This window comes from Populus nigra, chromosome 8, assembly GCF_951802175.1.
Source record: "Populus nigra chromosome 8, ddPopNigr1.1, whole genome shotgun sequence".
NCBI lineage: Eukaryota > Viridiplantae > Streptophyta > Magnoliopsida > Malpighiales > Salicaceae > Populus > Populus nigra.
This window is the reverse complement of record NC_084859.1, coordinates 14,861,403-14,887,460: the sequence shown is the minus strand read 5'-3', so window position 1 is coordinate 14,887,460 and position 26,058 is coordinate 14,861,403. Positions and strand designations below refer to the sequence as shown.

The window sequence follows — 26,058 nt, the reverse complement described above, 5'->3', positions numbered from 1 at the left end:
CTCTCACCTCAAGGTTCTCACCTTCTGAATTGTTTTGCTTTACTCGTATCAATGCATAATTTTGAATTTCATGATCATTGAAAATCTTGTTCTTTTTAACTGTAACAAGCATTCAACCCGGAGGTCCATGCTCACCATATAATATCTACAACGCAATTCTAGAAACTATCGAGATGGAAAACGTACTAATTTATTGGCTAGTTTAGCAATGAACCATGCAATAGATAGAACACAGTTGCCAATTATAATCCGAGTAAAAGATGATTATTATAGAAAGGAGAAAATTGGGATGGAAACAGAATTGGCCTGCATCCATAAGAATCAATTGAATAAATTAAATGATTGACAGCCATCTATTTTCCTTGCCTATGAAATAATTGGGACAGCATTTTGAGCTCTGTTCGCTTTTTAGCTGCCCTTCTAAGAGGCTTCCGGTTCTGCCACCCCAATTGATCAATCCCACTAGAATGGATAAATACATTACTTTGGTTTTCAAATGCAAGCATTTTTTGCATCACATTGGACTCTGTTTCACCTGGCTTCTTTCTTGATTTTGTGTGCCGAGGTGAAGGTGTTTTGGGCTCTACAGATTTGGCACTCGTTGATCTGTCAAGGAATTCATGACAAAGTTACAATAAACATTATTTCCAGAAACGATTAGAAAAAAACTATTTACAAAATCTTCTCCCTATATTCTTGGTTTTTTAACACAGTATTGAAACAGTCAACTATGAACTCACAAAAACAATATCTAAAGACCGTGTAAGGTATGGCAATGTATAAATCGCATTCTCAAATATCATACCCTAAGCCTAGAGAACTTCAAGACAAGAACTTGCTAATGCAATTATGAATTACTCAAGACAATAATGTTAGTCAACGATCTTTACCTCTCATGATCTGCCAGTAGTGACACAGACAACCCTTCAGTTTGAGGCTCACATGCAGCACAGAAGTAGATCTTTGGTGGGGTGAGTAGCTTGATACAATCAATATGGTACCACTCACCACACAACTTACACGCTACCTTTACTCTACTGTCAAATGGTTTTCGGCAAATGCAGTACAACATGCTTCGAGCTCTTAATAACTGCAGAACCAAGCGCTCATTGGTAAATGAAATACTTAACCATCCAGTCATACAGAGTCAGAATTTGTTACCTTCAGTTCCTTCTCTAAGTATATAGGCAAATTTTCACCCTCTGAAATAAGTTCAAAAACCTTATCCAGGCCAAGAGCTCCAGAATCTGTTGCAACCTGCCCACAGAAAAGAAAGCACCAAATTATTGAGCAATAGCAAAATTTAAAGACAATTGGCAAAGTGTTGTCAACCTTCTTTGCGTGATCTGCCCACTGCAAGCCAATGTCCTTCAGTTCAGCAAGTTTCTGCCATATGTAATCTTCTGGAGGTATGCTCATAGCTAGTCCCTGCCAACGTTTCATACAGCATTTTACCATTCATCACTGACGTATGTATATACATATATACATGCATGTCTGTGTCTGACGTGAGCTAATTTTTATTCAGAAACTAGATGATAAAGAAGTGATGTCAAACCAGAAATAAATGAATTAAATAACAAGGAGACAAACCTCTTTCATGTGCCGCTGAATATGTTGCATCGTAGGCTTCTGTGCATCCTCCAATAGTCTCTTGACTCTCACTCTCCAAGAATTTCTAGCTGATGCCAGTTCAAGGTCACATTTATCTTGATTATCACAAACACCTGCCACTTCCGTGGCCTGCAAAACAAAATCAATTCCAATCAGGAAAATTTACTAATTTGTAGATGTTTACATCTTTCAATTGCGAACAATGTTTCAAGGATACGAGTCTCTTTTTTTCTAACGGGTTCAAAAATATAAATCTGATGCCATAGGCTATGACGAAATAATAGTTAATCAAGGCCAGAGAATAAAGAAAAACAAGTCAACCAAATGCACCAGCGCAGAAATATAACAAAAGCTAAAGTTGTGTGTGTATGTGTTAAATTTTATTCGAAAGTAGATGCAAGTCATAACGTACAGAAAATACAAAAGGATTGAGTACCTTCAAAGCAATGGTTAGTTTTTCACAGACAACAGTGAGATCCTTGTCCAAATAAGATAATGCAAAATCCAATATTTCTCTCAAGCTTTTTTTGCATTCATGAGCTTGGTCCACAATCTGTTGTAATAAATCCTTTTCTTCAATCCTGTCAAAGAGCATAGCTCATGTCGCCATATTTAAAATAACAATAGAATAAAGGGATTTAGGTAACTGGTAAGTTCTTTCTATTTTTTTAAGAAAAAGTAAAAACAACATATTCACAAGAGTGACACACATTAGGAGAATCATTAATATTGAAGTGAAACTGTTAAAAATTTGTATACTTAATGTACGGGAAGTTCACCTTAATGTTTAATGCAATTATTTTATAATCATTATACAAATGTACCCTAACTAGTTTACTAATAAGGCAGTTCAAAAAAAAGTATCATAATGGGGCTTTGTTGTTGTTTTATACAAAATTTCACAGTTCCTTTACACAGTTATATTACCGCAAATATGAGTTTAACAGGAACAAGCAAATAATCTAAAGCATACTAAATGCACTGCATCCAATTTAATTGCAAAAAAATGTTGGTACCTTGTAGGGAAATTCTCAGAATCAGATAGAAGTTCAATCAGCATTCTTAATTCAAGCTGCTTCTCTCCATTTTTCTATAACCAAGGAAAAGGTGAGAAGCGTACACCAGATTCTTTATAAGAGAAAGTCCAAAGATATTTGATAAATGCATACCAGGGGACCACCTCCATTTTGGGATATCGACCCATCATAAAAAAATTGGCAATAATGGCAAATAAAAACTTCAGCATTATTTGGATTGACTTGTGCTGAATCAAGGCACCGCGAATGGTAGCTGTTCAATTGAAGCATAACAAAGCATGTGATAACCAGACCATGTGAGAAAGAAAAAGATCAAGAGATGGTACACAACCATTAAAGGATCTGATAACCAGATAACATTAGGACAGTACATCATATCAAAACTTTGATAGTGTTATAAGGTATTGGCGTTGGTTTAATTCCTCAAAGTTCTTCGCAAGCCATATTGATCTCAGGCCATTATAATAAGGGTTTGACACGTCAACATACTATTGGGAGTATTGGTAAAAACTCTTCACAAAGAGCTCAAATAATTGAAGGCTATAATTGGAGTTGAAATTTTAAACTACTTTTAGAAGGATGATATTTTTGGACATTAATATAAAATAACAAAATGGCAGCCCCTATGTGACATAACAAAATATAAACTCACCTGTCCTTGCACATTGAACAAGTGAGAAAATCTTTTTCTTCGTTGTAACCAGTATAGCACATGCATAGTATTCTTGCTTTAGCGCTCCATGATTTGCCATAGATGTTCAGAGATATATCCAGAGACTGCTTGACCTGTACAATATTGAAAAGGACTATAAACATATCTGCAAAATATCTTAAAATCAGGATAAATGTCTGAAACAAACAATGAAAAGAACATTTGATCAAACCTTCTGCAATGCATCAGACAACGAATTCCTATCATCTACAAATCTTCCAATAATCTCCACAAATTGTTGCTTCCACTTTTCAACCTTTTCAACTTCATATAGAACCAGATCTAGCTCTGAACAAGAAAATGCTGAAGCCTTCCCCAGTTCCTGAGTGAGATAAAATCATGTTAACCGAATATATAATTGATTTATCACAAAAAATTTATTAGATGATAGCGAAATGGCATTTTGAATTCCTTAAAATGAAGGAAATGGGAAGCAAAGACCAGAGCACCAAAATCTACTACGTTCAAGAACTGAAAACCAGGCTCCACCAATAATCCAGAGTCACAATATCATATAATTAAAATGCATTAAATATGACGCGCCTACTATAAAACTAAAACATGCATAATAGATGGAGGTGTACAAGAACAGCCAATACTTGTTCGAAAATCATCACATGCAAACTTATCCAGGCAAATGATATACATACAGCACATGGTTGTGGTTTCTAGCGCTGGTATTGAGCTATAAGAAGATAAAAACATAACTGCAATGGCCAAAGTACAAGTCCACATCCCAGAAAACAATTCAACGTGCATTTGCGAAGATGCAGTGGTTTCCTTTAAAGTATCCCCAGTCAAAAGTCCAATATGATCTTTGTTTTAAGTATAAGCAGTGCAGTTCATGGAAATCCTCAAGATAATAATAATGAAGGTGTAAAGAGTAAAATCCCATCCAAACAAAAAGCAGCACAGCGTTTCCAGCATATTCAAGAATATGGGATGATGATGCAGACTATACCTTAAGCTCTAATATTAGAGACCAGGATCTTTCCTCAGAGTTTAGACTAAAAAATCGTTCAGCTTGTTCTAGCCACAACCTACAAGTGAAACGTGCAAATCCATCAGCTACAATTTGTCACTGATAATCAAGGAAAAAACTAAAAAAAAACACTAGAACATACACCTACATAACATTCTGATTTAATGCAATGCTAATATTGTCTACAGTTGAAAGAGAAAAAAACACATAACATGATTTCACTGTGTTACGTGCAATACTTGTGTTGTTTTGAGTTGGAGAAAGAAACACTTCTTAATATGTAAGATTGTTTTCTTACATTATGAAGCTCACAACGAGTTTCGACCACCCTGGCAGTGCAACGGGTGGTAGCGGCAAGGAAATCAAAGAATATGGTTAACATAGCCAAATCCATGATAAAAATAGCCTTGTGTCTCTACTCTATATTTCCTATCGACAAAACAATAGCCTTCCAACTAATTGCTTTGTTATAGGAGTTGGTATTAAATATGAAAAGCAATATAAAACCAAAGGCCCAAGCAGCATTCCCAAGTTTCTAAATAAAAACTTGAGAAAATAAATTTCATGTAAGCTTGTACTTTTCTCCACTTAAACAATAGAAACTATGGAAAAAAATGAAAAGAAACATAAAAAAGGTCTCACCCAAACAAAGGATCATAATCATAATGGTGATGACACAAGAAGAGTAGATCCAATTAGTTGATAATCACACTGCCTTCTCTACTCACTAATTAACGTGATTTTCTCATTTTGAAACTATATGGATCTATCGCAGTACAAAAAGAAAATCATTCTAACAAAGTACGTGGATCTGACCAAGTAATGGTGACTTTCTAATCACAATAAAATGAACAAGTCAAACAACAGGAAGTCTAAGCTCAGAGTTTCAATATATAACAAATAATATGAGCTGTTTGTTTAAAGCTGAAAGTGTTAATACAGCTACATGAGCAACCCCCAATATGTGAAGAAATTAAAAATAATTGCACAGGGCGATAGCTAAAGAAAATCTTCCTATACAAGAGCACAAAATAATACACTAATGCAAAAGAGCATATTTAAGACAAGCACAGGAACAGCTAAACTCTCATCAAACAGAAACTTAAATCAAACAAGATTAGAAAACCAGAATTGATTTTTTGGATACATGATTTCATTTTTCATTCAGCTTAATTCAGCCAAAAAAGGTGCTTTATTTATATGCAAGACTTCATCACAAAGATATTTTCATAGTTATGGTTCATATTGATGTCCAAACATGCTCTAAAACACCAACACCAGGACTGTCCCAGAGGGCAAATCATATGTTGGATTGCATATCTATCCAAAACAAAATAAAAGGTTGGGTGAGGGAACTTCAGTATCATCCACTAACCTGAGGAAAAAATTCAGTTCAAGTGTCTGGGAAAACAAGAAGCATAGAATATTGCATACAAGAATAAGAAGACTCACTTGTGTTTATGAATGGCATTTACAATTTGATTGACCATCAAAGGAAAGGAGATTTGTATACTCTGCAGTTGGAAAATCCTACAAGTAAGTTCTACAAGAACCAATAATTAATTGAACAACAAGCAGAAGTTGTAGCTTCCATAGAGGCAAAGCAAGCAAACATAAACTTGAATACCTGAGATTCAGCAAGAACTACTTTGGCATCACTCAGCTTGAATCTTTCAAAATTGCCAGGCAAAGAAATTACTCCCAAGGCTTTCCTAAGCCATTTGACCCCATCAATTAATGCACTCCATAGGGTACCAGAGACACCGATAACAGAAAGGTTTTCTGCAGCCTCCATCAAACTCTCAACATCCTACATAAGAACAGAGAGAAAGCTTTTACAAATGAGTCAATGGGAAAAAAACCGAGGAAAGAAAGATTACCAAAATAAGCACAAGGTTAAAAATCGAACTAGCAAAAAAAGGGGGTTAAAGCCACATTAGGCATTCCCCCCTGATAGATGAGAAACAGGGAAATCGAGCACATCAACACTAAAAGCCTAGCCACCAGATGTTTGAAGATGGAACCTGATGGATGAGACAGGCTACAGTAATACAAAATACCCAGGCTCATTTAAAATCCAAAGGTGAAGAAGCTTTTGCTAACCATGATGCGACAACTCAACATATCTTGTTCACTTAAAACAGAAGCTATAGGTAAACCAACCTCGCACAACTTGCTTCATTTTTAACCTTGTATTAAAAGAAATGCATACGAATCAAAGATTGAAATATCAAAAAAACAGATGAAAGGATTATAAAGATTAAGTACAACCTCCAAAGAAGGAGCACAGGTGCAGAAAGAAAGAGCTCTAGAGCACCATCGCAGCATTGAACATGCATTCTGGAGTTTTGGAATCTCAGCAAAGTCAAAATTCAGAGATAAACCAGCTTTAGTGATGGATTCCATTTTAGTAGCTAAATGTTCAACTTTTCCAAAAAGACAACCGCTCTTTCCATCATCAATATCATCTGTACTCAGAATGCACCCAGCATCCTGCAATGCAGAGTTGGCATCCTGCTGCCATTCATCACAGTTCTTCAGAACCATTTCAAGCATTCTTCGTTCATCCAAAGATATTTTTAGTAACTTCGAGTGTGAAACCAACTCCTGCGTGACAAAAATTACATTTGCAAAATCATGGTTGATCAATATTTTCTAGATATAATATATTCTGCAGACAAGACAAACCTTTAGGACCTCGAGTTTGAGTGAAGAAACAGAGCCAGATACCATGGAACTAGAAGAAACCAAAAATGGCGCAGAATTCTCTAACCAGGACTTAGCCATTGCTACAGCATCTTTAATATCATCTAGCAAGGGTAGAAGCACAGGTATATCTGCTGAAGTCCTAAGAGATTACAACTCAACTGTTATGAACACAAAATATAACACATCAAGTCAAAACAAACAAGCTAAGCACACTATAAAACCTTATAATATCCTCAAAATCCAACATTTGAGCTTCCTGTGCAAGAAGTTTTGTGGCTCTTTCCTCCCAACACCTCACAGCTGCAATTACTCCAGACAAATCAACAAACAGTTTCTCTTTTTCAATCTGTAGCCTGAGAGGAAAAACCAACAGAATGAGCACTCAAAATCTAACACAAATATCTAGGTTACTGTAGCAGTGCATGAAAAACATACACAGAAGCCTCCATCATCAGTTCCTGAATGAAGTCCAAAGGCATTTTCATATCACGAGCCTGTAATGAGCAAAATAAATTTGTAAGAGATCCATAAACAATACAAGTTTTTTTTAATTGAATGCATCAATCATCGAGTGAACATAGCCCTTGTTATCTACAAAATTTAAACCATCATGTTTTGGGGAATGGGACAAGGAAGATTGTGACATTAAATCAAAACATATACTGTGACAAAACAGCCACTGGAAGAATATAGAAATAAGAGGATAGGGATAGATTACTTTCAGAACTTTTACTCTGCAACAAGCCTTCTTCAACTCTAACTCAACTAGAGGCAACTCATCAACTGTTCAAGGAAATGACTGAGCATTAAGAAAAATTTACACCAGCAAAGATAATGCCAACAGAGATGAACATTTACTATTTAACGAATCTGAACATTCCAAGAAAGAAACCTTGAATTCTCGAAGATGCTGCATCTTTTAATAGGCAATTTAATTCATTAACTACTTTATCTTGATCTTCCCGTTCATGAAGATTCACCAAAACATCATTACAGCGAGAAATCCATGAAACAGCATTGATGTGGCATTGCTTCAGAAGCATCAACTCCGGTATGTTAACAGTAAAATTCTTGAATTCTTGAAGCAACACTTCAACATTCTGCATCAGTAAACACTTCTAAAATTTAAGCTCCCAAGCTTCACAGAACACTTAAGGGAGAAAAATAAAATGATGATGATGTTTACCTTTAAACTAAATGGAGCTTTCAAGATTTCCTTGCACTGAGACTGACATGATTCAGCTTTCCTTACTAGATCCAAAAGCAATTCTGTTTCTGGAAGGTGAATTTGAAGCTCCAACATCTATTCAACAAACATTATAACAATTAGAATAAATTTGGAAAATGACAAGATGTTGTATAAGTTTTAGAGGAAAAAGAAATTCAAATCACCTCTGACTTCAGCTTGTAGAGAATATCAATGTCAACTGCAGCGCTTTGTGTCTCTGATATGCATTTCTTTGCACTGTCTATCCAGATCTACAGGGCAATAAACTACATGAGCAACAGAATACAGAAAGGTACCTGCTAAAAAGATACAATACTAAGGAAATTGCTTATGCTGGTACAATGACTTTTGGCCAACAAAAAATGCACTATGAAAGAAAGTAGATCTGTTGAGAGCATTGGACATAAGGGATGCGGGTATGTTCAATAACATAAAATTATATAGAGTTATGACCTTTGCTTGGACAGCATTCTCATGAAAAAGTACAGTTTAAAGAGGATTGAAAGAAATTATCCTTTTTATCATGATTAAAAACACACTTATAGATAAAAATTTAAACCAAACACCAATCCCTGAAAAGCAAGCATTTTTGAAGTAAATGAAAACATCATCTAAGCTGGCATGAAATGGAAGAGAAAAAAACATGTAATGTAAACAAATTCACAAAGAATCGTGTAAAAAATTAACCACCATCCAGGAAGAAAATCACATTCATGATGTGCAAAGAGTCAGAGGAAACAACAATCTGTCAGGACTACAATAACAAAATCCCTCTTTACCACCCAAACCTAAATGTTTTAGAACACAAATCTACCATTTAAAAAGATACATATACAAGTGAGTGACCATTCACAAATGCTTATAAAAATGGTCAAGCAAATCAAATTGAATAAACCTGAATTAATAAGGTTCCTTCACTTCTTAGGTCACAGGAACCCAGGTTGAATACCTAGGTATCTATATGACAAATCAAGAAAATTACAGAGGAAAACTAAAATCTGAATGTGTCAACAACAAATTTACCTTTGCTGATGAAAGTTTTTTCGACAGCTTCTTGCTTTCTTTAATATATATTGGCAAGTCACTAAATCTCGAGTACAGTGATTCCAGCACAGATATCTGGCATAACAATATGAAATTGAATGATATTCATTAAAATAATGAGAGCATCAAGAGATACTGGTATTAGAATTATCCATTAAAAGGCAACAGCACTTTAGAGCTTATCAAAACAAAGTTAATTATGAAATTAATGATTGCATGGAGTGCGAAGGTTGGATCGGAGATACTTCTGAGCATGATGACAGAGCAGAATCAATTTCCTGAGCCAAACGACATGCCTCATCTGCACGCTCCTGCATTAAATAAGTCAAATGGGCATGCTTTCCATTAGAAAACAATAAAGTGTGAAGAGGAAACTACTCATTTATGATAACAACCTTCAACATGAGATGCCCTGGCTCATTACATGGCACGGGATCATTATTCAGCAACTCAGCAATGTATTCCAAAGGCACTCTCTCCAAATCACAGCTGTGACCAGATGACCAGTTTTGAACTTTAAAAAGACAATCTCTTATGCCTCCTGCCCACTTCTGAGCTGCATTCAAGCTCTTCACCATGTCTCGTACCTATATTTCAAAATGAAATAATCATTTTCCATGCACACAAAAGGGCAGTGCAAGTATGAAATAGACGACAGCTAAAAACTCACAGGATCCATCTCAGGACCAGCCCAAAGAAATTGCTCAGCTTCCTTCAACAGGGTAGCACATGCATCACCCAAATATGGGTGCTGAAAAAACTTTTTGGCACGTGAAAGCCATTGTTCAGCAAGTTCAGCCAGGCTGACATTCCCCCCCTTGACCTGCATGCAGAGCATGATCTCAGATGGGGAAAAAATGAATATCTAGTCCTATTGAAGCATTTATTAGCATAACACATGCATCATTATAGCTGAAGAGCACTATACATTATCCAAGCACCATAATACTGGATGCTACAGCATGAAAACCCACCCCCCCCCCCCCCCGCCTCCCCATGCGAACAACTGTACATGAAAACCACAGTAACTGGCTTTTTATGGTATGCTAAAAGACCATAGCAATACCTTCTTCGTTAACACATTCAGCTCATTGGAACATGAGATTTGCCTTCGTAAGTCATTACTTGGTGATCTCTCCTCAAATCTATCGCTATCTGATGCGAGCACCAAATCAGACAATTCTGCAAGGGTATGACGATATAGAAGACGACGTCTTCTGGATTTACATTCACAGATACGCTCCCAATGCTGCACCAGAAGCAGATGAAATCAGTAAGATGGGAAATGCATTTGGCAGCAACAAAAAGTTGCAAAGCAGGGGAAATAGAAAAAAAAGCTTGAGCAAGTACATAAGTCATCTTCACTACTGATCTTAAAGAACCAGTTGAGAATGTCCTTGAGAAATAAAATTAGAAGAAAAGGTGTACAATTAAGCATTACAAAATCAGGCAGCAGAAACGAGAGTTGTGTTATAGCAACTCAAGTTCTATAAGATATAATATAAACCACATAGTGGTCGCACCAGACAATAGCAGGCATTCCAAAGTTGAAAATTCAAGAAGTTTAGCAATGAGCCGGGCTTTCTTTACCGCGTCTTGAATTTCCAATCCACGAGTAGTTCAACAACATAAATGTTTAGGAAAAAAATTAATAAAACTCACTTTGCTCAATTAACATTTACAAAAGCAAAAGAGCTGAAAATAAAAGAAAAAAAAGGTGGTTGCTACATCAGAAATTAACAGGTAAAGCTAATACTATTAGATCATAAGAAAATTTTTGTGATAACAATGCATTCTCTTTCATTTAGAACTAGTGAAGCACTTTACAATCATAGAAACCATCCTCTAGAGACATAACTAATATAAAGTTAAGTGTTTGCTTTTTTTCTCATTTAACAAGGTTGATGAAGATAGGAAGCACATAAAATTTAACTAACAATTATAATGAAAAAAATTTAAATCTGCTGATTTATAAAGACCACATACCTCCAGACAGACAAATGCGGATGGCCTACAATGGCAAACAACTGCAGAAAGATAAAGATATTGTTTGCATATAATGCATGCAGGATCCTGAAAAGGCCGTCAGAAGATAATTGCCATCTTAAGATAACCGTGATATTAATGTGAAGCTTCAAAAACAAAAAATTGAATGCGTGAATGCATCAGATACAGTATTACCTCCTCAGTACCAACATATTCAGGACATTTCCGCAGAGGCATAGGGGATGATTTGATGATGCCACTTCTCCAAATCCTCTCCCTCCAGGACTTCTCTTTGGTGTATATCCTAAGCATTTCTTTCTTTATATGAGGCGATGCTTTGCTATCAAAATCACCCTGCTTTAAAACTTTAATAATCAGAATGATAAATGTAATCCACAAAAATTAGTACAGGGACTCAGCTTTTTTAAAAAAAATCAGGATTGGAGAGTTATCTTATTCCTCACTAATTACTCATGTTAAGTGAATTCAACTCCACCATCTGCAATTGTTTGCAGACGAAATCATGTCTTTAAGTATTAATTCTTGTTATTTTCAATTTAACTGACCAGAAACTTAAAGAGATGAAAGCAGCAACTTATTAGATTCATCTTATTGGCCAAGCTTAATTTAGTGAGCAGTAAGTTCATTTTTCCCCCAAGTCAAAGCAGTTGCATCATCTTTTTGGCAATCCTTAATTTTAGCATGAAAATTTCTTTTTCACTATTGTTACCCATTCTTAAAAAAGCAGAAAACTGGTAACCTGAGCCACCACACAAAGAAGCTCCTCGTGAGATAAAACAGCAGTCTTATGATAAGTCTTATACAGCTCTGCTCCAAATCCACCGTAAGGTAGCCAGTCAGCCGGAGCAAAATTCACAGCTTCTGCACAATTCAAACCTGAAAAGCAAAGCCAAGGTGGTTCAATACATCAGCTAGATATCAACATAAATCTCCAACCCCAGTTCATTAAATTGACAAATCCAATGAATTCAAGTTTAAATGGATATTGCATACCAAAGTTGAAACCTCCATGGTAAGACCTGGGAAAAGTGATGACAAAGTTTCCAGGCTCCTGTTTAAAGAGCAAGTGCAAAAGGAATTGTAATGCAAGTTTTCAATTGGAAATCAAACATGTAAAGCCACTAAAAGAAAAAGGTACTATAAAAAAATTGTTATGAAGGCAGTTTATAGATAATGAAGAGTCAAAATAAATAAATAATTAGTTTAACAGTTCGCACATGCAACCTACACCATGATACTTAGTTGTGCTCAAATTCAAGAACCTCATGACCAACAAATGAAAACTCGAGTCAACAAACAAACAGTAATGGTTCTATTTCCATATTGACATAGATAACAATTGAAAAATATCAATTTGAATGCTCAAGTATATCAACTTAGACAAGCAAAAACTATATTTATGGACATGGAACTCATGTCCTTGAGTATCAAACCTGCAGTACAGTATAGACTGGAACCCGATTATCTTGCAAGACAGATGGGTTCAGCATGGTTACAAGCTGGAAGAGTAAATCCGGTTGTGCATCAAAGAGATCAGGAAGACTACTGCGCATCACCTACGGAAAAGTAGATTATGTTACCATTCAAGAGACAAATTACCCTACTTACATAGTAGATAGGAATTCATCTGAAAAGGTGAATATGGAACATCAAAGAATGCACATGAATTCCTCCACTCGACAAAAATAAAAATTTATAGGAAATACCAAAAATGACATAGATATTACAGAAGAAGATAGAAAAGTTACCCAAGCACATAAAATGTGAAATAACTACCTTCTCAAAAGCACCAGCTTCACTACCTGGAACACTGTACCAACATTTTGGCTCTCCCCTGAGACCACAAGACAAACATTCAACTCTCATATAAGCAGATGAAATCCATTTTAACATATGCCTTGCAGGCTTCAGTGGAAAAAATGTCTAACATGATACCATTGAACATTTCACTAATAAGAGTGAAATATGAAAATGATGCATCTGCAAGGCTTGGGTAAATGTCTAGAATTTGAAAATCATAAGAGTAGATTATCTTTAAATAGAGGCTCATATTAATCTCAAACCACCACGCTCTTCAGCATGAGATTATGAGTCCCACATGTCCACCATTTCACCGCCAAAACATCTAGAACTAGAAATGAATAGGATTCCATGGAAATGACATCTAAGTTTGATGCATGAAACTATGACAAAGGAGGAAAGTTGTAGTATTTGTATTGATCAATCAGGGCAAAGGATAGTGCACCCAAGTAAAAAAAAAAAAAAGATTTCACAAGCCAACCATCTAATTTTGTCAGTCAAATATCAACCGGTGCACCAAATAGATGAATTGGGTGGCAGGAGCATTAGAGCCAGCACCGGTAAGGAAACCTTCATAGGTTAAATGGAATTCCTCACTATTTCCATCTACATTTTGTTCTTTTGTCAAAACTCATCAGTTGATTTCATCTAGAAGCGTGATTGGATGACCAGAACATGCAATCTAGAGAAAGAGACAAATGCAGTGACAAAGAGAAGGAGAGCAGGCAGAGTGAAGTCTCTGTTATTCCACCAATTCTTCTCTAGTTTATCTATCTTCCATCAAAGGTAAGTACAAACTCTTGGTCAGGCCAACAAAGTTCCCAAATAATAATCTGGCTGTTATAGGCACCAAAAGCCAATCAAGAAACAAAAGAATGTTTGCAATTATAACCTTATGAAGGCTGGTTATTCAACCTCTAAGCATTTCAGAAAAGCTATTGCTTCCATAGGCAACCCAATTTGAAAGACAAGGGCTTCATTCCACCAGCTACCCTCCTAATCTTTCCAAAGCCCAAACATGAGCACATAATTAAGAAGTTGAAGGTATGATCTTGGAGAGAAATATTTTTTTTGTTTGTTCATTTTTATTACATCGACAAATGAAGCATGGATCCCTTTCATCAAATGAACTTTGATGTGATTAGTTGTTTTATATGAATTAGGCATGTATCATGTAGACCTAGGAACACACCGGCATGAAAAGGACACTTGGTGAAAGTAAAAGACATCGAAGAAACAGAGATATAATCACAAAAAGGTAAACTCAAAAGTTGACAAGGGAATATTTCAATTGCTGACTGATGCCTAAAACATGAAAACGCATTGCCACCACTTTTGGTTTACAAATACTGATGCAATGTTAGTATCTCTGTCCAAAACATTTAAAAATCGATACATGACGTATAACTAACAGATAAAAGAGCTAATATTTATCTTTTAGAATTCTTTAGTTAATTCCACTCATAGGGGGATTTTGGTCAAAAAAAGAGTTATGTGAGACATCAACTAGCTACAGCCTGAAGTTCACTTGTAGTTTCATTTTATATTCTAAAATTTCAATTAGCAATTTTCATCTTCCTGATCTGCAAAATGTCACTTTCTTTGCAACTCAATGGTAATGGGCTTAATAATGAGCAACTTTTTATGTTACCGTTTCTTATTCCATTGTCAAAGAAAGATATGTATTTTGTCAAATTGAAAAATGAAGAAGAAGAAAAAGATGAAAACAACTGCAGAGTAAGTATAAACAAATGTTTCAGACACGTACCAATGTAGATAATTCATTGAGTAAAAACAGTGGTCTTCAAAATGCCAGCAAAAAGATGAGAAAAGCATGCCAACATATAGCCAGGGCACCATAACACCAGTAATGTTATGATGAACAGCTTGGAGCATTGAACCTTTCAACTTGGGCAAATTATTGAGGTTCCATGGACTGCCACAATATTCATCCCATAAGTTAGCCTCAACTGATTCTGGTCTCTGATCTTTTACACGCGGGAAGCCACTCCCATAAACAGAAGTATCCAAGTCACTACCATACATAACTTCAACGTCACCAGCTGATCCCTCCACAATTTCCCAGAACTTTTTCTCCATCTGCACTCGAGAAGTAGATCCTGAGCCAAACCATCTCCTCTTGGCCCGATCAGCTAGACGCCTAAAAGCTTCCACTGTGAAGCGCTTGCCAGGGACAAAACCAAAAGTATCCTTGTCAGAATTCAAACACTCAAAGCAATACCAATTCCCTGGCGGAACTTGTTTTAATGGCGGTGAGAGACAATAAATATGCCACCCCTTGTTACATCTATCGCACAAAAGCATCACCTCCCCATGCAAACCACTCCTGCATTGCTCGCATATCTGATCATGCTCTTCTTCCTCCTCTACCTTATTACAAACCTTCACTTTCTCACCATCACTGTTCTTCCGCCTCCTTTTTGAACGTGAAAACTCCATCCTATCATCACTCTTCTTACACTTTCGCACTCCCCTTTTACAACCCCTAGCAACCCCCTTATTCAATCGATTATAGTACTCCTCATAATCATACAAATGCTCTTGATACAACTGACACAAAACATGCTTCGCACACTCTGTAATCTTCCTCCCAGACCTAACAAACCTCGAAACCTCACCCCACTTCTTCTCCTTCACGACCTTATCATAGCCACCGAACCTCTTCACTCCATTAAACAATTTACACAAATCCAACTCGTCCCCTTCAAAAATCACCCTCCTTTTCAACTTCTTCCCACAATGTTCCTCCAAGAACCTATTATACTCCAACTCAAAAGTCTTGGAATCACAAGACGCCGGCCTCACTTGCAACTGATGAATAGCCTGAGTCTTCGTAGGAAAACTAAAATTCTCCAAATTCAATGCAAATGGCGGTTTCCAATTATTTGGTGGCACAATTTTACAAATCCCATAAGGCTCCGCTTCCGGTCTAATTTTGTAAATATACTCTAATGGATCCTTAAATTCCTCTTCATTAGGGTAATAAACAGGTGCAGATGGCACATGCAATGACCCGGATGACGAAGAAGCCGATGAAGACGACGAAAATAAACTCAAATTTGGCCCTAAAACTCCTTTTTCTACAGCCCTGGGTTTTCCTTTCCCCATTTGCCACCAATAAATCAATAACGCAATTAACAACAATCAATCTATGATTACACCATCTCTATAAATTCATGAATATATTGCAAAAATTGAAGCCAATAAATCAATGCAAATTGAATTCTAGGGTTTCTTTCGCGCGTACCTTTTTATTTAGAGACTAGAGAAAGACTAGGTTTTTCTCTGAGTGCGCGAGATAGAGAGAGTGAAGTTCCGTGGGAGATTTTAATTTTGGTTAGGAACGAAGTGGGGGTGGTTTATATAGGAAGGGTAGTTTTGACCTGTGAAAAATAATTAAAGAGGGGTTTCAGATTCAGAGGTCTCCAAGTTGATAAATTACGAAAATGGTAATTTTGACCTTGAAAGCATGTGAAAGACTAGAGAATGGGTTCGGACTTCGGTATATAGAAAATGAGATTTAATTGTGGATAAAATTACGGAAATGGTAAAGCGGATTTATTAGGGTTAGTTTTGTTGATTCGAGTGTACTCATTTCGATCTCAATAGATGCAGAGATCTCAATACTTCCGTGTTAGGTTATGGGTCAAATAAAAAAAAATTAAATGTAAAAAAAAATATTCATGAGAAATTTTTTATGGTATTATTATATAAATTTAAAAACTTTTGACTCGATACTTTATTTAACCGAAATTTTAAATTAAAATAATATTTAATATTATAATAATATTTACTTTTTAAAATATTTTTTACTTTGAAATATATCAAAATAATATTTTTTATTTTTTAAAATTTATTTTTGACATTAACATATTAAAACGATCTAAAAACATAAAAAATCGAAGAAACTTTTTTTAAAAAAAATGCATGGTCCAACCATGAAAACAAACTATACCTAAATTATGTGGAAGTTGCTTGGACATGATCTAATCAACTTAACGAATTCAAAGAAAAAATCAAAGAATGAAAAACATTATAGAAAAAACAACCTAGACACGCTAGTCTCAATGTAACCTAGATAACTGGTAAAATCATGGTTTGATAAAAATAAAAACATTGAAATAATAACATGGCTCGTTGACATGAGCTTGCCTCAAGCCTACACACCTAACATGGCAAGCTCATGTCAACGAGCCATGTTTTTTTTTTAAAGGGTGAACAACCTATCATTCATCCCTTATAATTTTTTAGAAAAAAAAAATGCACCTATGAGGTGCCAACTTATAATCCAGCCACCAAAGTGGTGGCTAGAAATTTTGTATTTTTTCTTGCTTAAAATATTTTCATTCAAAACACATAATAAACACTATAAAAATCTCTGTAAATCACCTATTAATTCCAAAACATCCAAAAACCACCTAAAAAAACTGAAAATCAATTGCATAGAAAAAATCAAAATGAATTAAATCTATTTTTTCAGACATGTTCATGGAAAAACATTTGCCACCATCAAATAGAACTCGTTAACAAAAATAACAAGTTTGTCATTGAAAAATGGTCAAACTAAACACTTTCTCTCTTATCATAATTTTTAGATGATTTTCTCTCTTCTCTTTCTAACTAAATAATTAAAATATTAAAAAAATAAATTTTTAGATCAAAATTGAAATTACTAAATCTATATGGAATATGAAGGAAGAAAAAGGAAGGTACGAGGATGTAAAAGAACCTTTCCATCAAATTTTAGATTAAACATGGTTTTTTTTTTATTTTACATTTTGATCGTTTATATTTGATTTTTTTCCCAAATAAATTTTAACAAAAAGGTCATAAAAATCAAGCATAAAAAACTGAAACTGAAAATAAAAATACAAGGATGAAAAAAAAAAGATTTGCTATTATGAATAATTACTATAATGTGTATTTAGCAAGTTGTTTTAATAAATATATTTTGTAATTTCTAAAATTTGTTCCTATCATTTCCAAAATGTCGCTAACTAATAGTAAACATCACGTGGATCCAATGCTAAACCCCTTCCAAATTTTTTATTTCTCAACCTCTTCGGTTCTTATTTATGTTTTGTAGGATACCATTATCTATATGAAATATTGAGTGAAAAACAAAATAAATAATAATAATAATAGAGATTTTAAGAAGTTGTTACTCTCATTTTTCGTTGTTAAGTTATTATATTAAAAATTATTCTCTCAAAACAATGATAAATAAATAAAAAATGAAAAATTAATACTCTTGAGATGAGAAGAAGATATCTATCGATGTCCAAATGCAAACAATACCTTGGAAAACAAGTTAATTTGAACATGATTTCAATTTTGTCAATAATTTTTATCTAAATAGAAAATAATATAACATGATTATTTTTTGTAGTTTATGAGCTGGAAAGATGTTTTGAAACTTCAAGAACAATTTTTTTTTAATTTTTTTTACTAAAAAAGAAAAAGAAAAAACAACTGAAAAAGAAGAAGAAGAAAAATGTTCTTCTGACACTGAACAGCCTAGTGGCTTCTGTCCTGTGCGATATATGTTCTACGACGAGAGAGAATAGAAAATTTGTTGCGTGGGATGAATTGCATACGAGGAACAAATTCTGACGGAGTCAGCAAGGAGTTCATAAATTAGTAGTTAGTTATCACGTCGTTTGGCTTCTCTCTCCTCTTGCTCTTGTCTTCTTCATGTTCAGCCTTAACCAAGAAAATAAAACATGATGAGCATTCACCGTAGAAATGGCAGTCTTATATTTTTCTTAAAATCTTGGTCTTTTTTCTTTTTTTACATGTGTTGCACAACTGTTGTACTGTTTTTTATAAATATATTTTGGTTTTAAAATATTTTTTGTTTAAAAATACATTAAAATAATAATTTATTTTATTTTTTAAAATTTATTTTTAATATTAACACATTGAAATAATCTAAAAATACTAAAATAAATAATTTAAAGTAAAATAAAATAAAAATTATTTTTTAAAAAAATGTTTTTAAAACACCAAAACAAAGTTTTTAATCTTCCTCCATGTCAGCTCAAGAGATGGCATTGCTGTAATTTTTTAACTCTTAGTCCATTTTTTACAATGGTTGCACAATTATGTTATTTTTTTATACATGGGATACCTGTCTTTCATACTGAAAGTCCTGCAAAGAAGTGTGGGGATAAAATCAATTGACGAACGCAGAACTGGAGTTCTTTAAATAAGATTACGGTAATGATCTCAATTTAAATTATTTTTTATTTAGAAATATATTAAAATATTTTTTTAAAAAAAGATTATTTTTTATATTAGTATATCAAAATAATCTAAAAACATATAAAAACTTAATTTTAAATAAAAAAAATTAAAGATCTGAGAAAACATGGTTTCTACTGTGTAAAGCCAACGAACAGCAACTATATAAGAAAGACGGATACACACAATGCAACCAAAGAGCTGAAGGAAGAAAAGGTCAGGTATAGACCTTTTCTGTGGAGCAGTCAAAGAGAAAACCGATGATTAACGCCAATCCACTCCCCTGGAGCAGGAGAAAAAAAGGGTCTAATAAGCGGGGAGGCAGAACCATAGCTGATCAGCTGCAAACTAAATTGACGCAACGCAACAAAACATAAGAATTCGCTGGTGGTCACTGGTCAAATATGCTAAAGGAAGAATCATAACCAATCAAACACATTTGAAAATGTTGTGATGAAATGAAGTGCGAGGAAAAGCTACAAGTCATCGGCAAAAACTCGTGGGTAATGGGAAAAAAGGCGAAGAAATTCACGGGGGGGGGGGGGGGGGGGGAAGCATAACCAGCCAATCAACAAAAATGAGTAAAAAAACATATAAAAAAGGGCTGGAAAGAGCTAAGAATCGTCCATAGGACATGAGCGCCAAAACCTGTAGAGAATAACGATTGCTGACCAGAAGAACAACATAACCTGTAGAGAATAGCGATTCATTGTAAATTCGGAGCCCAATTAAACTTGTTAACATAAAAGAGAAAAACTCAGAGAAGAGAAGGGAAATGAAGCTAAAAAAAAAATGAAGTAACCAATAAGTCTTATCAAAACAGAAAATATCATTTCCTGGAAAACTAACAAACAAAGACCCATGCTCCAGAGCTGGAAATGCAGGACCAAAAGCCTCCCGCAACACAAACCAGAAAGACCGGAGGATCAACATTCTACATGATTACACATAAATGTTTAGATGGAATCAGATAGTCTCATAATCAACTACGTTTGGAAAACAAAACTCTAAATATTAGCAACCAGTGTATTTATTATTCGTGTATTATTCTTAAACTTTGTGCATCAACCCCAATGAGATATGCAGCTTTGCAAGGGTGTATTTAAGGATACAGCAGTGGTTGCGGTTTAAAGTATTTTTTATTTAGAAATAATTAAAATAATAATTTTTATTTTTTAAAAATTATTTTCAACATTAGCATATTCAAACTATTTGAAAATATAAAAAATTAATTTAAAATAAAAAATTTAAAATTTTAAAAGACTTAAACCGTATTCTTATAAAGTGTTGAGAAGCCTGCAAAACGCTAAAATAACATCTTTGAAGGATGCCCAATTTTCCTGTTAAACCTCATTAGCATTTAAACAACGATAATAAAGTCAAGAAACTATATCATAAAACATTCATCAAGCGCAAATAGAAGCAATCACATCTGTTCATAAAATGTACAGGAAAGTTTTTTCAGCATTTAACGGCAACAACCAAGGCCCATTAAATTGAAGTCCAGGACATCCACATCACATAACAACATAAAATAATGCATCAACATAGTAATTAACTAATTATTATAATAGTATGGTTATTATAATAATATCTTTTTAGTTCTATTCTGGTTTTATAATTATGATTATTATAATATTATTAATTTTATTATCCAATATAAACTAAAAATAAATATATCTAATTATTTTTTTCACATAGATAAATTTGATAATAATATGTATTAAAGATAAAATAGACTTTTTGATATTTTATTTTATCTTATTTATCATAACAAAAAAGAATACAAAAATATTCATCATGTCTTATAAACCATTACCAAACATAATTTTATTTTTGTTTTTTTTATCTCCAAACATAATTATAGAGATTGCAAGAGAAAAAAGTAATCTCAAGTAAGCTTGTAGCTTAACTAGCAATAATCAAATAATCAAATGATAAGAAATCAATTAAAAAAAATCAGAATTTTATTAATTATATTTTTCAATTCACTTGTAAATATAGTAGTTTGGCTTGTGGGAGTAGCTTTCAAAAGGTGTGTGTGTGTGTATAAACCAAATCCAAAGCGGATACAGTGGACAAATGATAAAGACTGAACAATGAGCAGAGATTGTCAAGACAAAAAAAAATCAAAGAACCAAAAGCAAGAATAAACAACAAAGAGAAACACAACCAATAAACAACAGAGTTTGAGCAAACAAAGAACAGAGCCATAAACGAAAAGAACCACCTACAGAGACCTAAAAAAGACATAAAGCAAATGAGAGAGCACACAAACACGCTTTTTGACATAAAAAACAACAAATAACCATCTGACAATCTCTTAAAGAAAAAAATTAAATAACTTTGACATGATGAGAGCTACGACGACCATGGCAAACGTGGCAGCATATTATAAAACGAAGTGACATGGAGTTGCCATGATGTCCGAAAAAGAAAATAAAAAAAAGCCTACCGGGACAAAACAAGGCATTACAAACCTTAACGGGACACGGAATGGCCAGCCCTCAGAAAACCAGTCTCAGCCAAACAGTGCTTTGATTCAGCACTTCCCTCGAACAACTTGCCGACTTGGAAGCGCATTTCATGGGAACCCATCACAGTTCACTAATCAAGGAACCTGTGAATCAGCGCCAAAACAAAACATTGGATTTGCAACAATGTTCCTCACAAAAGCAAGTAAAAACGCAGATGAAAAGGAAAAAAGAGAATGGTTGAGAAACCGCGCCGACCATGCAAGCCATGACGTGAAACAAAAGGAGACGGCTTTGACCGATAAAGAGAAGAGGAGCGGCGGAAAAAACAGCGAAGCCAGTTAGAAGACACCACTGCAAAACATCTAGTAGCTCCAGCCCAGCCTAAGCCGAAAGAACCCAGAAGCACGCATAAACCCCAACCCAAATGAGAAGAGAGATGAGTCCAAAAGAAAAAAAAATTCATGTCCCTAATCCACAAGCCCATATTTAGCAGAAGAGAATGAAAATTCACAAAAACTAAAGCTTGTGGAGTTTTGACTGTACATAAAATGTTCACTTTCTCATAAATTACTATCAATTGAAGCATTGATTTTATTTTTTTTTGTAAATCACCGTTCCCCTTCTCACAGATCACTTGAACGATCACCTGCTCTACTAATTGATTAATACTAAATTCTTGATCAGCGCTAAGCTGCGAGATTGATCATTTTTTTAATCCTAAAAAAATGTAAAGACACGGTGAAGTTAAAAAATGTAATGCCTGCTGGATGAAAAATCTTTAAAATATTAAGAAGGTGATGTATTAAAAAATAAAATTAAAACAATATATATTGAGAAGGTAATATTTTAGATCAACTCAAGCCGGCCATTATTAACCTAAAAAACATGCGATTTAGAGTATGAAATCATGATAACTCTATAGAACGCAAATTGAAATAAATTAGAAAACTCAATTTTAATTAACCAAATATTGAAGGTAAAAAATAAAAACAATATTAAATTAAAAATAAAGACCTAAAAAAAGTGACCCGGCTAAACATAGATTAGCGGTCTATGTTACATCGCGACTCGTGAGTCGGATCAAACTTTTTCTAGTATAAAAAAAGATGCTTCGACGATGAGAGTGTTTTTAAAGAAGTAAGAAAAACTTGAGACCTAGGTTGATGACTTGATTGAATCCAATAAATCCAGTTAATTTAATAATATGATAAAAAGGCAACAATAACAAATAAATCGAACAATTTTTTTTTCAATAATTAATTATAAGAAATGAGTTGTCAATATCATATTTGAAAGAAGTCGCTCCGTTGTGGACACTATCCCATCACATGAAAGAGGACGCACTTACCATAAAAGCAATGGCTCATAAATTAAACCAAATAAAATATCATGAAAAGTGCATCTTATACTTATATTTAAAGAAAAACCAAATTTAACAAATAATGATAAATTTATCAAAGGGAATTAAGCTATACACGCCTGTCTAGGGATGGAGGTACAACCATGACAAATAAAAACACCCCTAAGAAAGGTTGGTTTTGGCTACCATAAGCCGTTGCACATGCTATCTAAATACAATGAGACAACTTACTTGTTGGTGTATGGAATGCATGCGCCAACAACCTTTTCATATCTGTATTTTTTAAAATATCAAATTGCTCATCTTCTTACCTAGCAACAACTAAAAAGTTAGGGTGAAAAATACAGAAAGACCCTAGGAGTCAAGTTAAAAATAAAATGTTTTTAAGAGCAACTCAATCATTTCACCGTGCTTTAAAAAATACAAATCCAAAAAAACCTTTAAAAACTAGTTGATTGAGTTTTGCTTTTAAAGATAATAATGTTATTTCACTATGCAAAAAAGTTTAAAGAGTGAGCTACCCCACTTATCTTCATAATGAAATATTGACCATGTAAAAAAGATCATCCTACCCTCAAGATCAAAGCCAATGAATTTTCTTGTGATAAGGATTTTGATTAGCATATTACTGCAATGAATAATGTTTTGTCTCTTATGCTACAATATTTTTTCCACACAAAATAGTTTTTGTTTATACTTCATAATTTTATTATGAATTTTTTTTATAAATTAGTTTTTTTTGTCTCACGAAAGATGGTGAATGATTTTATATTTCTGAAGGCCATAAACCTAAAGTCGGTGTGATTTGTGCTTAATGAGTATTATATCTTTGAAAAAAAGCCACCAGGCCTCCAAGCTAAATAGATACCACATCTCCAAGCCAAATACACTTTATGTATGGCAGTGAAAAGAATAAGTGAGCTTACTTTCAAATTTATAGTTGCAGTAATGTTCCTTTTCTTGAGCTTTATTCTCCACAGGCGCAATCCAGGCGTCTTTCTTAAGAATCGAACCTACCAGGCACCAGCAGAGGTTATCTTTACAATTAAAATTATGAATAGATTTACACTATTGGAGTTTAAACATCCCATCTTTTCTCCACAGTGATCCAGTTCAAGAACAAAAACAAAGGAGAAGAAGCTGGCATGCAGCACTGGTTCTTCATACATACAGCTGCTTTAATTACCAGGCCGTTCCGATTAAAACTTTGATAATTAATATTCGCAAAAAAAGAAAGTTACCGCAAGACTTTATAGCTCATACAGCTTGTACATTTTTCTCTCTTCTTTGTGATGGGCAATAACCCACCAGGGCATCTCAACTTCTTTGATAATTGATATGAGAGCTTGATATACGTTCGTAGGCATTTAATTCAGTTTGTATTTGTGTGTGTGTGTGTATATATAATTCAGTTTGAATAATTGTATCTTATGATTTGAAAAAATTAACCCTCTCTTGACAATCATGGAGAAATGAGATTTTTTGTCAATGGAGTCTAATAATGCGGCTCGTTCCTCCATTCATTTATGATGACTCGAGACTTTTCTACATGTATGAGATGCAAACAATTGTTTTTTCTATGTCCCAAGTAGGGAATCTCAGAAGTTTCAATTTGACGTCAACAAAAGAGACAGAGAGCTTGTAATGACTTGCAAGATCATATTTCACTGTTTTTATTGGTTCATAGTAGCCACAATGGAGTCTAGTAGTGCGGCTACTAAAGTCTAGTAACAGTCATTTTTTAGAAATTCTAAAAGAGAATATGAAGTTTTCATTTCACCTCAAAGATCATATTTCATTATTTTTATTGTTTTTTTTTTATTTGCTTCGATTTATTAAGTTGTAATTTTTATAACTAGTGGGTTTTAGAAACAGTAATGTCACATGTCATTGTTGATGCTGCATCACAGGTCAAATTAAAATTTTTTATATTAAAAAAATATTCAAGTATTGTTAATGAATTTTTTAGTAAAAAAACTTTAAATTATATAGGATTAATATGATGTGACCACTTAACTTGACATGTTTAAAGAGATAAAAAAAAAGAAGAAGTTTGACTAAAAAAAAAATTAAGACAACAAGTTTTTTTAAGTATTGAAATGACAGTATATTAGATCGACTTTGATTAATTTATCAAATTTTTTATTCAGGTTATGAAACCCTAATTACCCTATAGAAAATATGTAATTTTTTTTAAAAACTTAATTCTCAATTAATCCAATATTAAATGATAGAATTGAAAACAAAATTCAACTAAAAAAATAAACCGAGTCAACCTCGGGTTATCTTACCAAACCTAGATTATGAAACCAAGATAACCATGTAAAAAAATCAAAATAAATTATGAAGCTCAATTCACAATCAATCAATATATTGAAGGATGGAATTAAAAAACAAAATCAATTTAAAAAAGACATAAAAAACCACTTGAGCCAAACAAACAAACTCTGAACCCGGGTCATGAAACTAGAATAACCTCATATAACGCAAATTAAAACAAATTATGAAGCCTAATTTCTAATTAATTCAATATTGAATAATGAAATTAAAAAAAAATCAATTAAAAACAAGACAAAAAAACCCACGTCAACCAACTTAACTCGCGATCTAAATCACAAGATTGTGATAACCTCATAGAAATAAAATAAAAAATAATAATCATGAAGCTCAAATCCCAATCTACCTAATATTGAAGAATTAAATTGAAAAAACTCAAATAAAAATGGACAAAAATAATGACCCGAGTTGACAAGAATTAACCTGTTAAACCTAGGTGAGGAGACCATGATAACTTAATAGAAGGAAAATAAAGAATTTATAAAAT

General features: G+C 33.8%; 1 protein-coding gene across 3 annotated transcripts; it reads right to left on the bottom strand.

Moving 5' to 3' along the window:
• Nucleotides 1–242: 242 nt before the first annotated feature.
• Nucleotides 243–16,493, bottom strand: LOC133700744 (lysine-specific demethylase JMJ17). Of its 3 annotated transcripts, none has more exons than XM_062124389.1 (33): nucleotides 14,902–16,493; nucleotides 13,110–13,167; nucleotides 12,767–12,889; nucleotides 12,327–12,384; nucleotides 12,073–12,209; nucleotides 11,508–11,669; nucleotides 11,313–11,399; nucleotides 10,393–10,575; nucleotides 9,997–10,149; nucleotides 9,722–9,913; nucleotides 9,572–9,637; nucleotides 9,306–9,401; nucleotides 8,447–8,533; nucleotides 8,241–8,357; nucleotides 7,947–8,154; nucleotides 7,773–7,837; nucleotides 7,490–7,548; nucleotides 7,276–7,407; nucleotides 7,034–7,193; nucleotides 6,617–6,952; nucleotides 5,973–6,155; nucleotides 5,798–5,859; nucleotides 4,325–4,403; nucleotides 3,536–3,685; nucleotides 3,304–3,437; nucleotides 2,784–2,904; nucleotides 2,631–2,704; nucleotides 2,051–2,195; nucleotides 1,594–1,743; nucleotides 1,333–1,428; nucleotides 1,162–1,257; nucleotides 891–1,090; nucleotides 243–606 (listed from the first exon to the last, which is right to left on the bottom strand). In XM_062124389.1, exons 1-33 carry the CDS (start codon nucleotides 16,260–16,262, stop codon nucleotides 354–356), a joined length of 5,583 nt encoding a protein of 1,860 aa, XP_061980373.1. In that variant the 5' UTR covers nucleotides 16,263–16,493; the 3' UTR covers nucleotides 243–353. The 3 variants fall into 3 exon arrangements, with proteins under 3 accessions (XP_061980373.1, XP_061980374.1, XP_061980375.1); XM_062124390.1 differs by having other exon boundaries at nucleotides 11,508–11,666; XM_062124391.1 differs by lacking the exons at nucleotides 13,110–13,167; nucleotides 14,902–16,493 and adding an exon at nucleotides 13,082–13,102.
• Nucleotides 16,494–26,058: the final 9,565 nt, after the last annotated feature.

Excerpts from the sequence above, each read along its gene's own strand:
- LOC133700744 (XM_062124389.1), bottom strand. The coding sequence starts at position 16,262 with ATGGGGAAAGGAAAACCCAGGGCTGTAGAAAAAGGAGTTTTAGGGCCA. Across the intron at positions 10,576-11,312 it reads CCGCATTTGTCTGTCTGGAG|CATTGGGAGCGTATCTGTGA; the intron begins GTATGTGGTCTT and ends CTTCTGGTGCAG. Across the intron at positions 3,438-3,535 it reads TGTCTGATGCATTGCAGAAG|GTCAAGCAGTCTCTGGATAT; the intron begins GTTTGATCAAAT and ends AATATTGTACAG.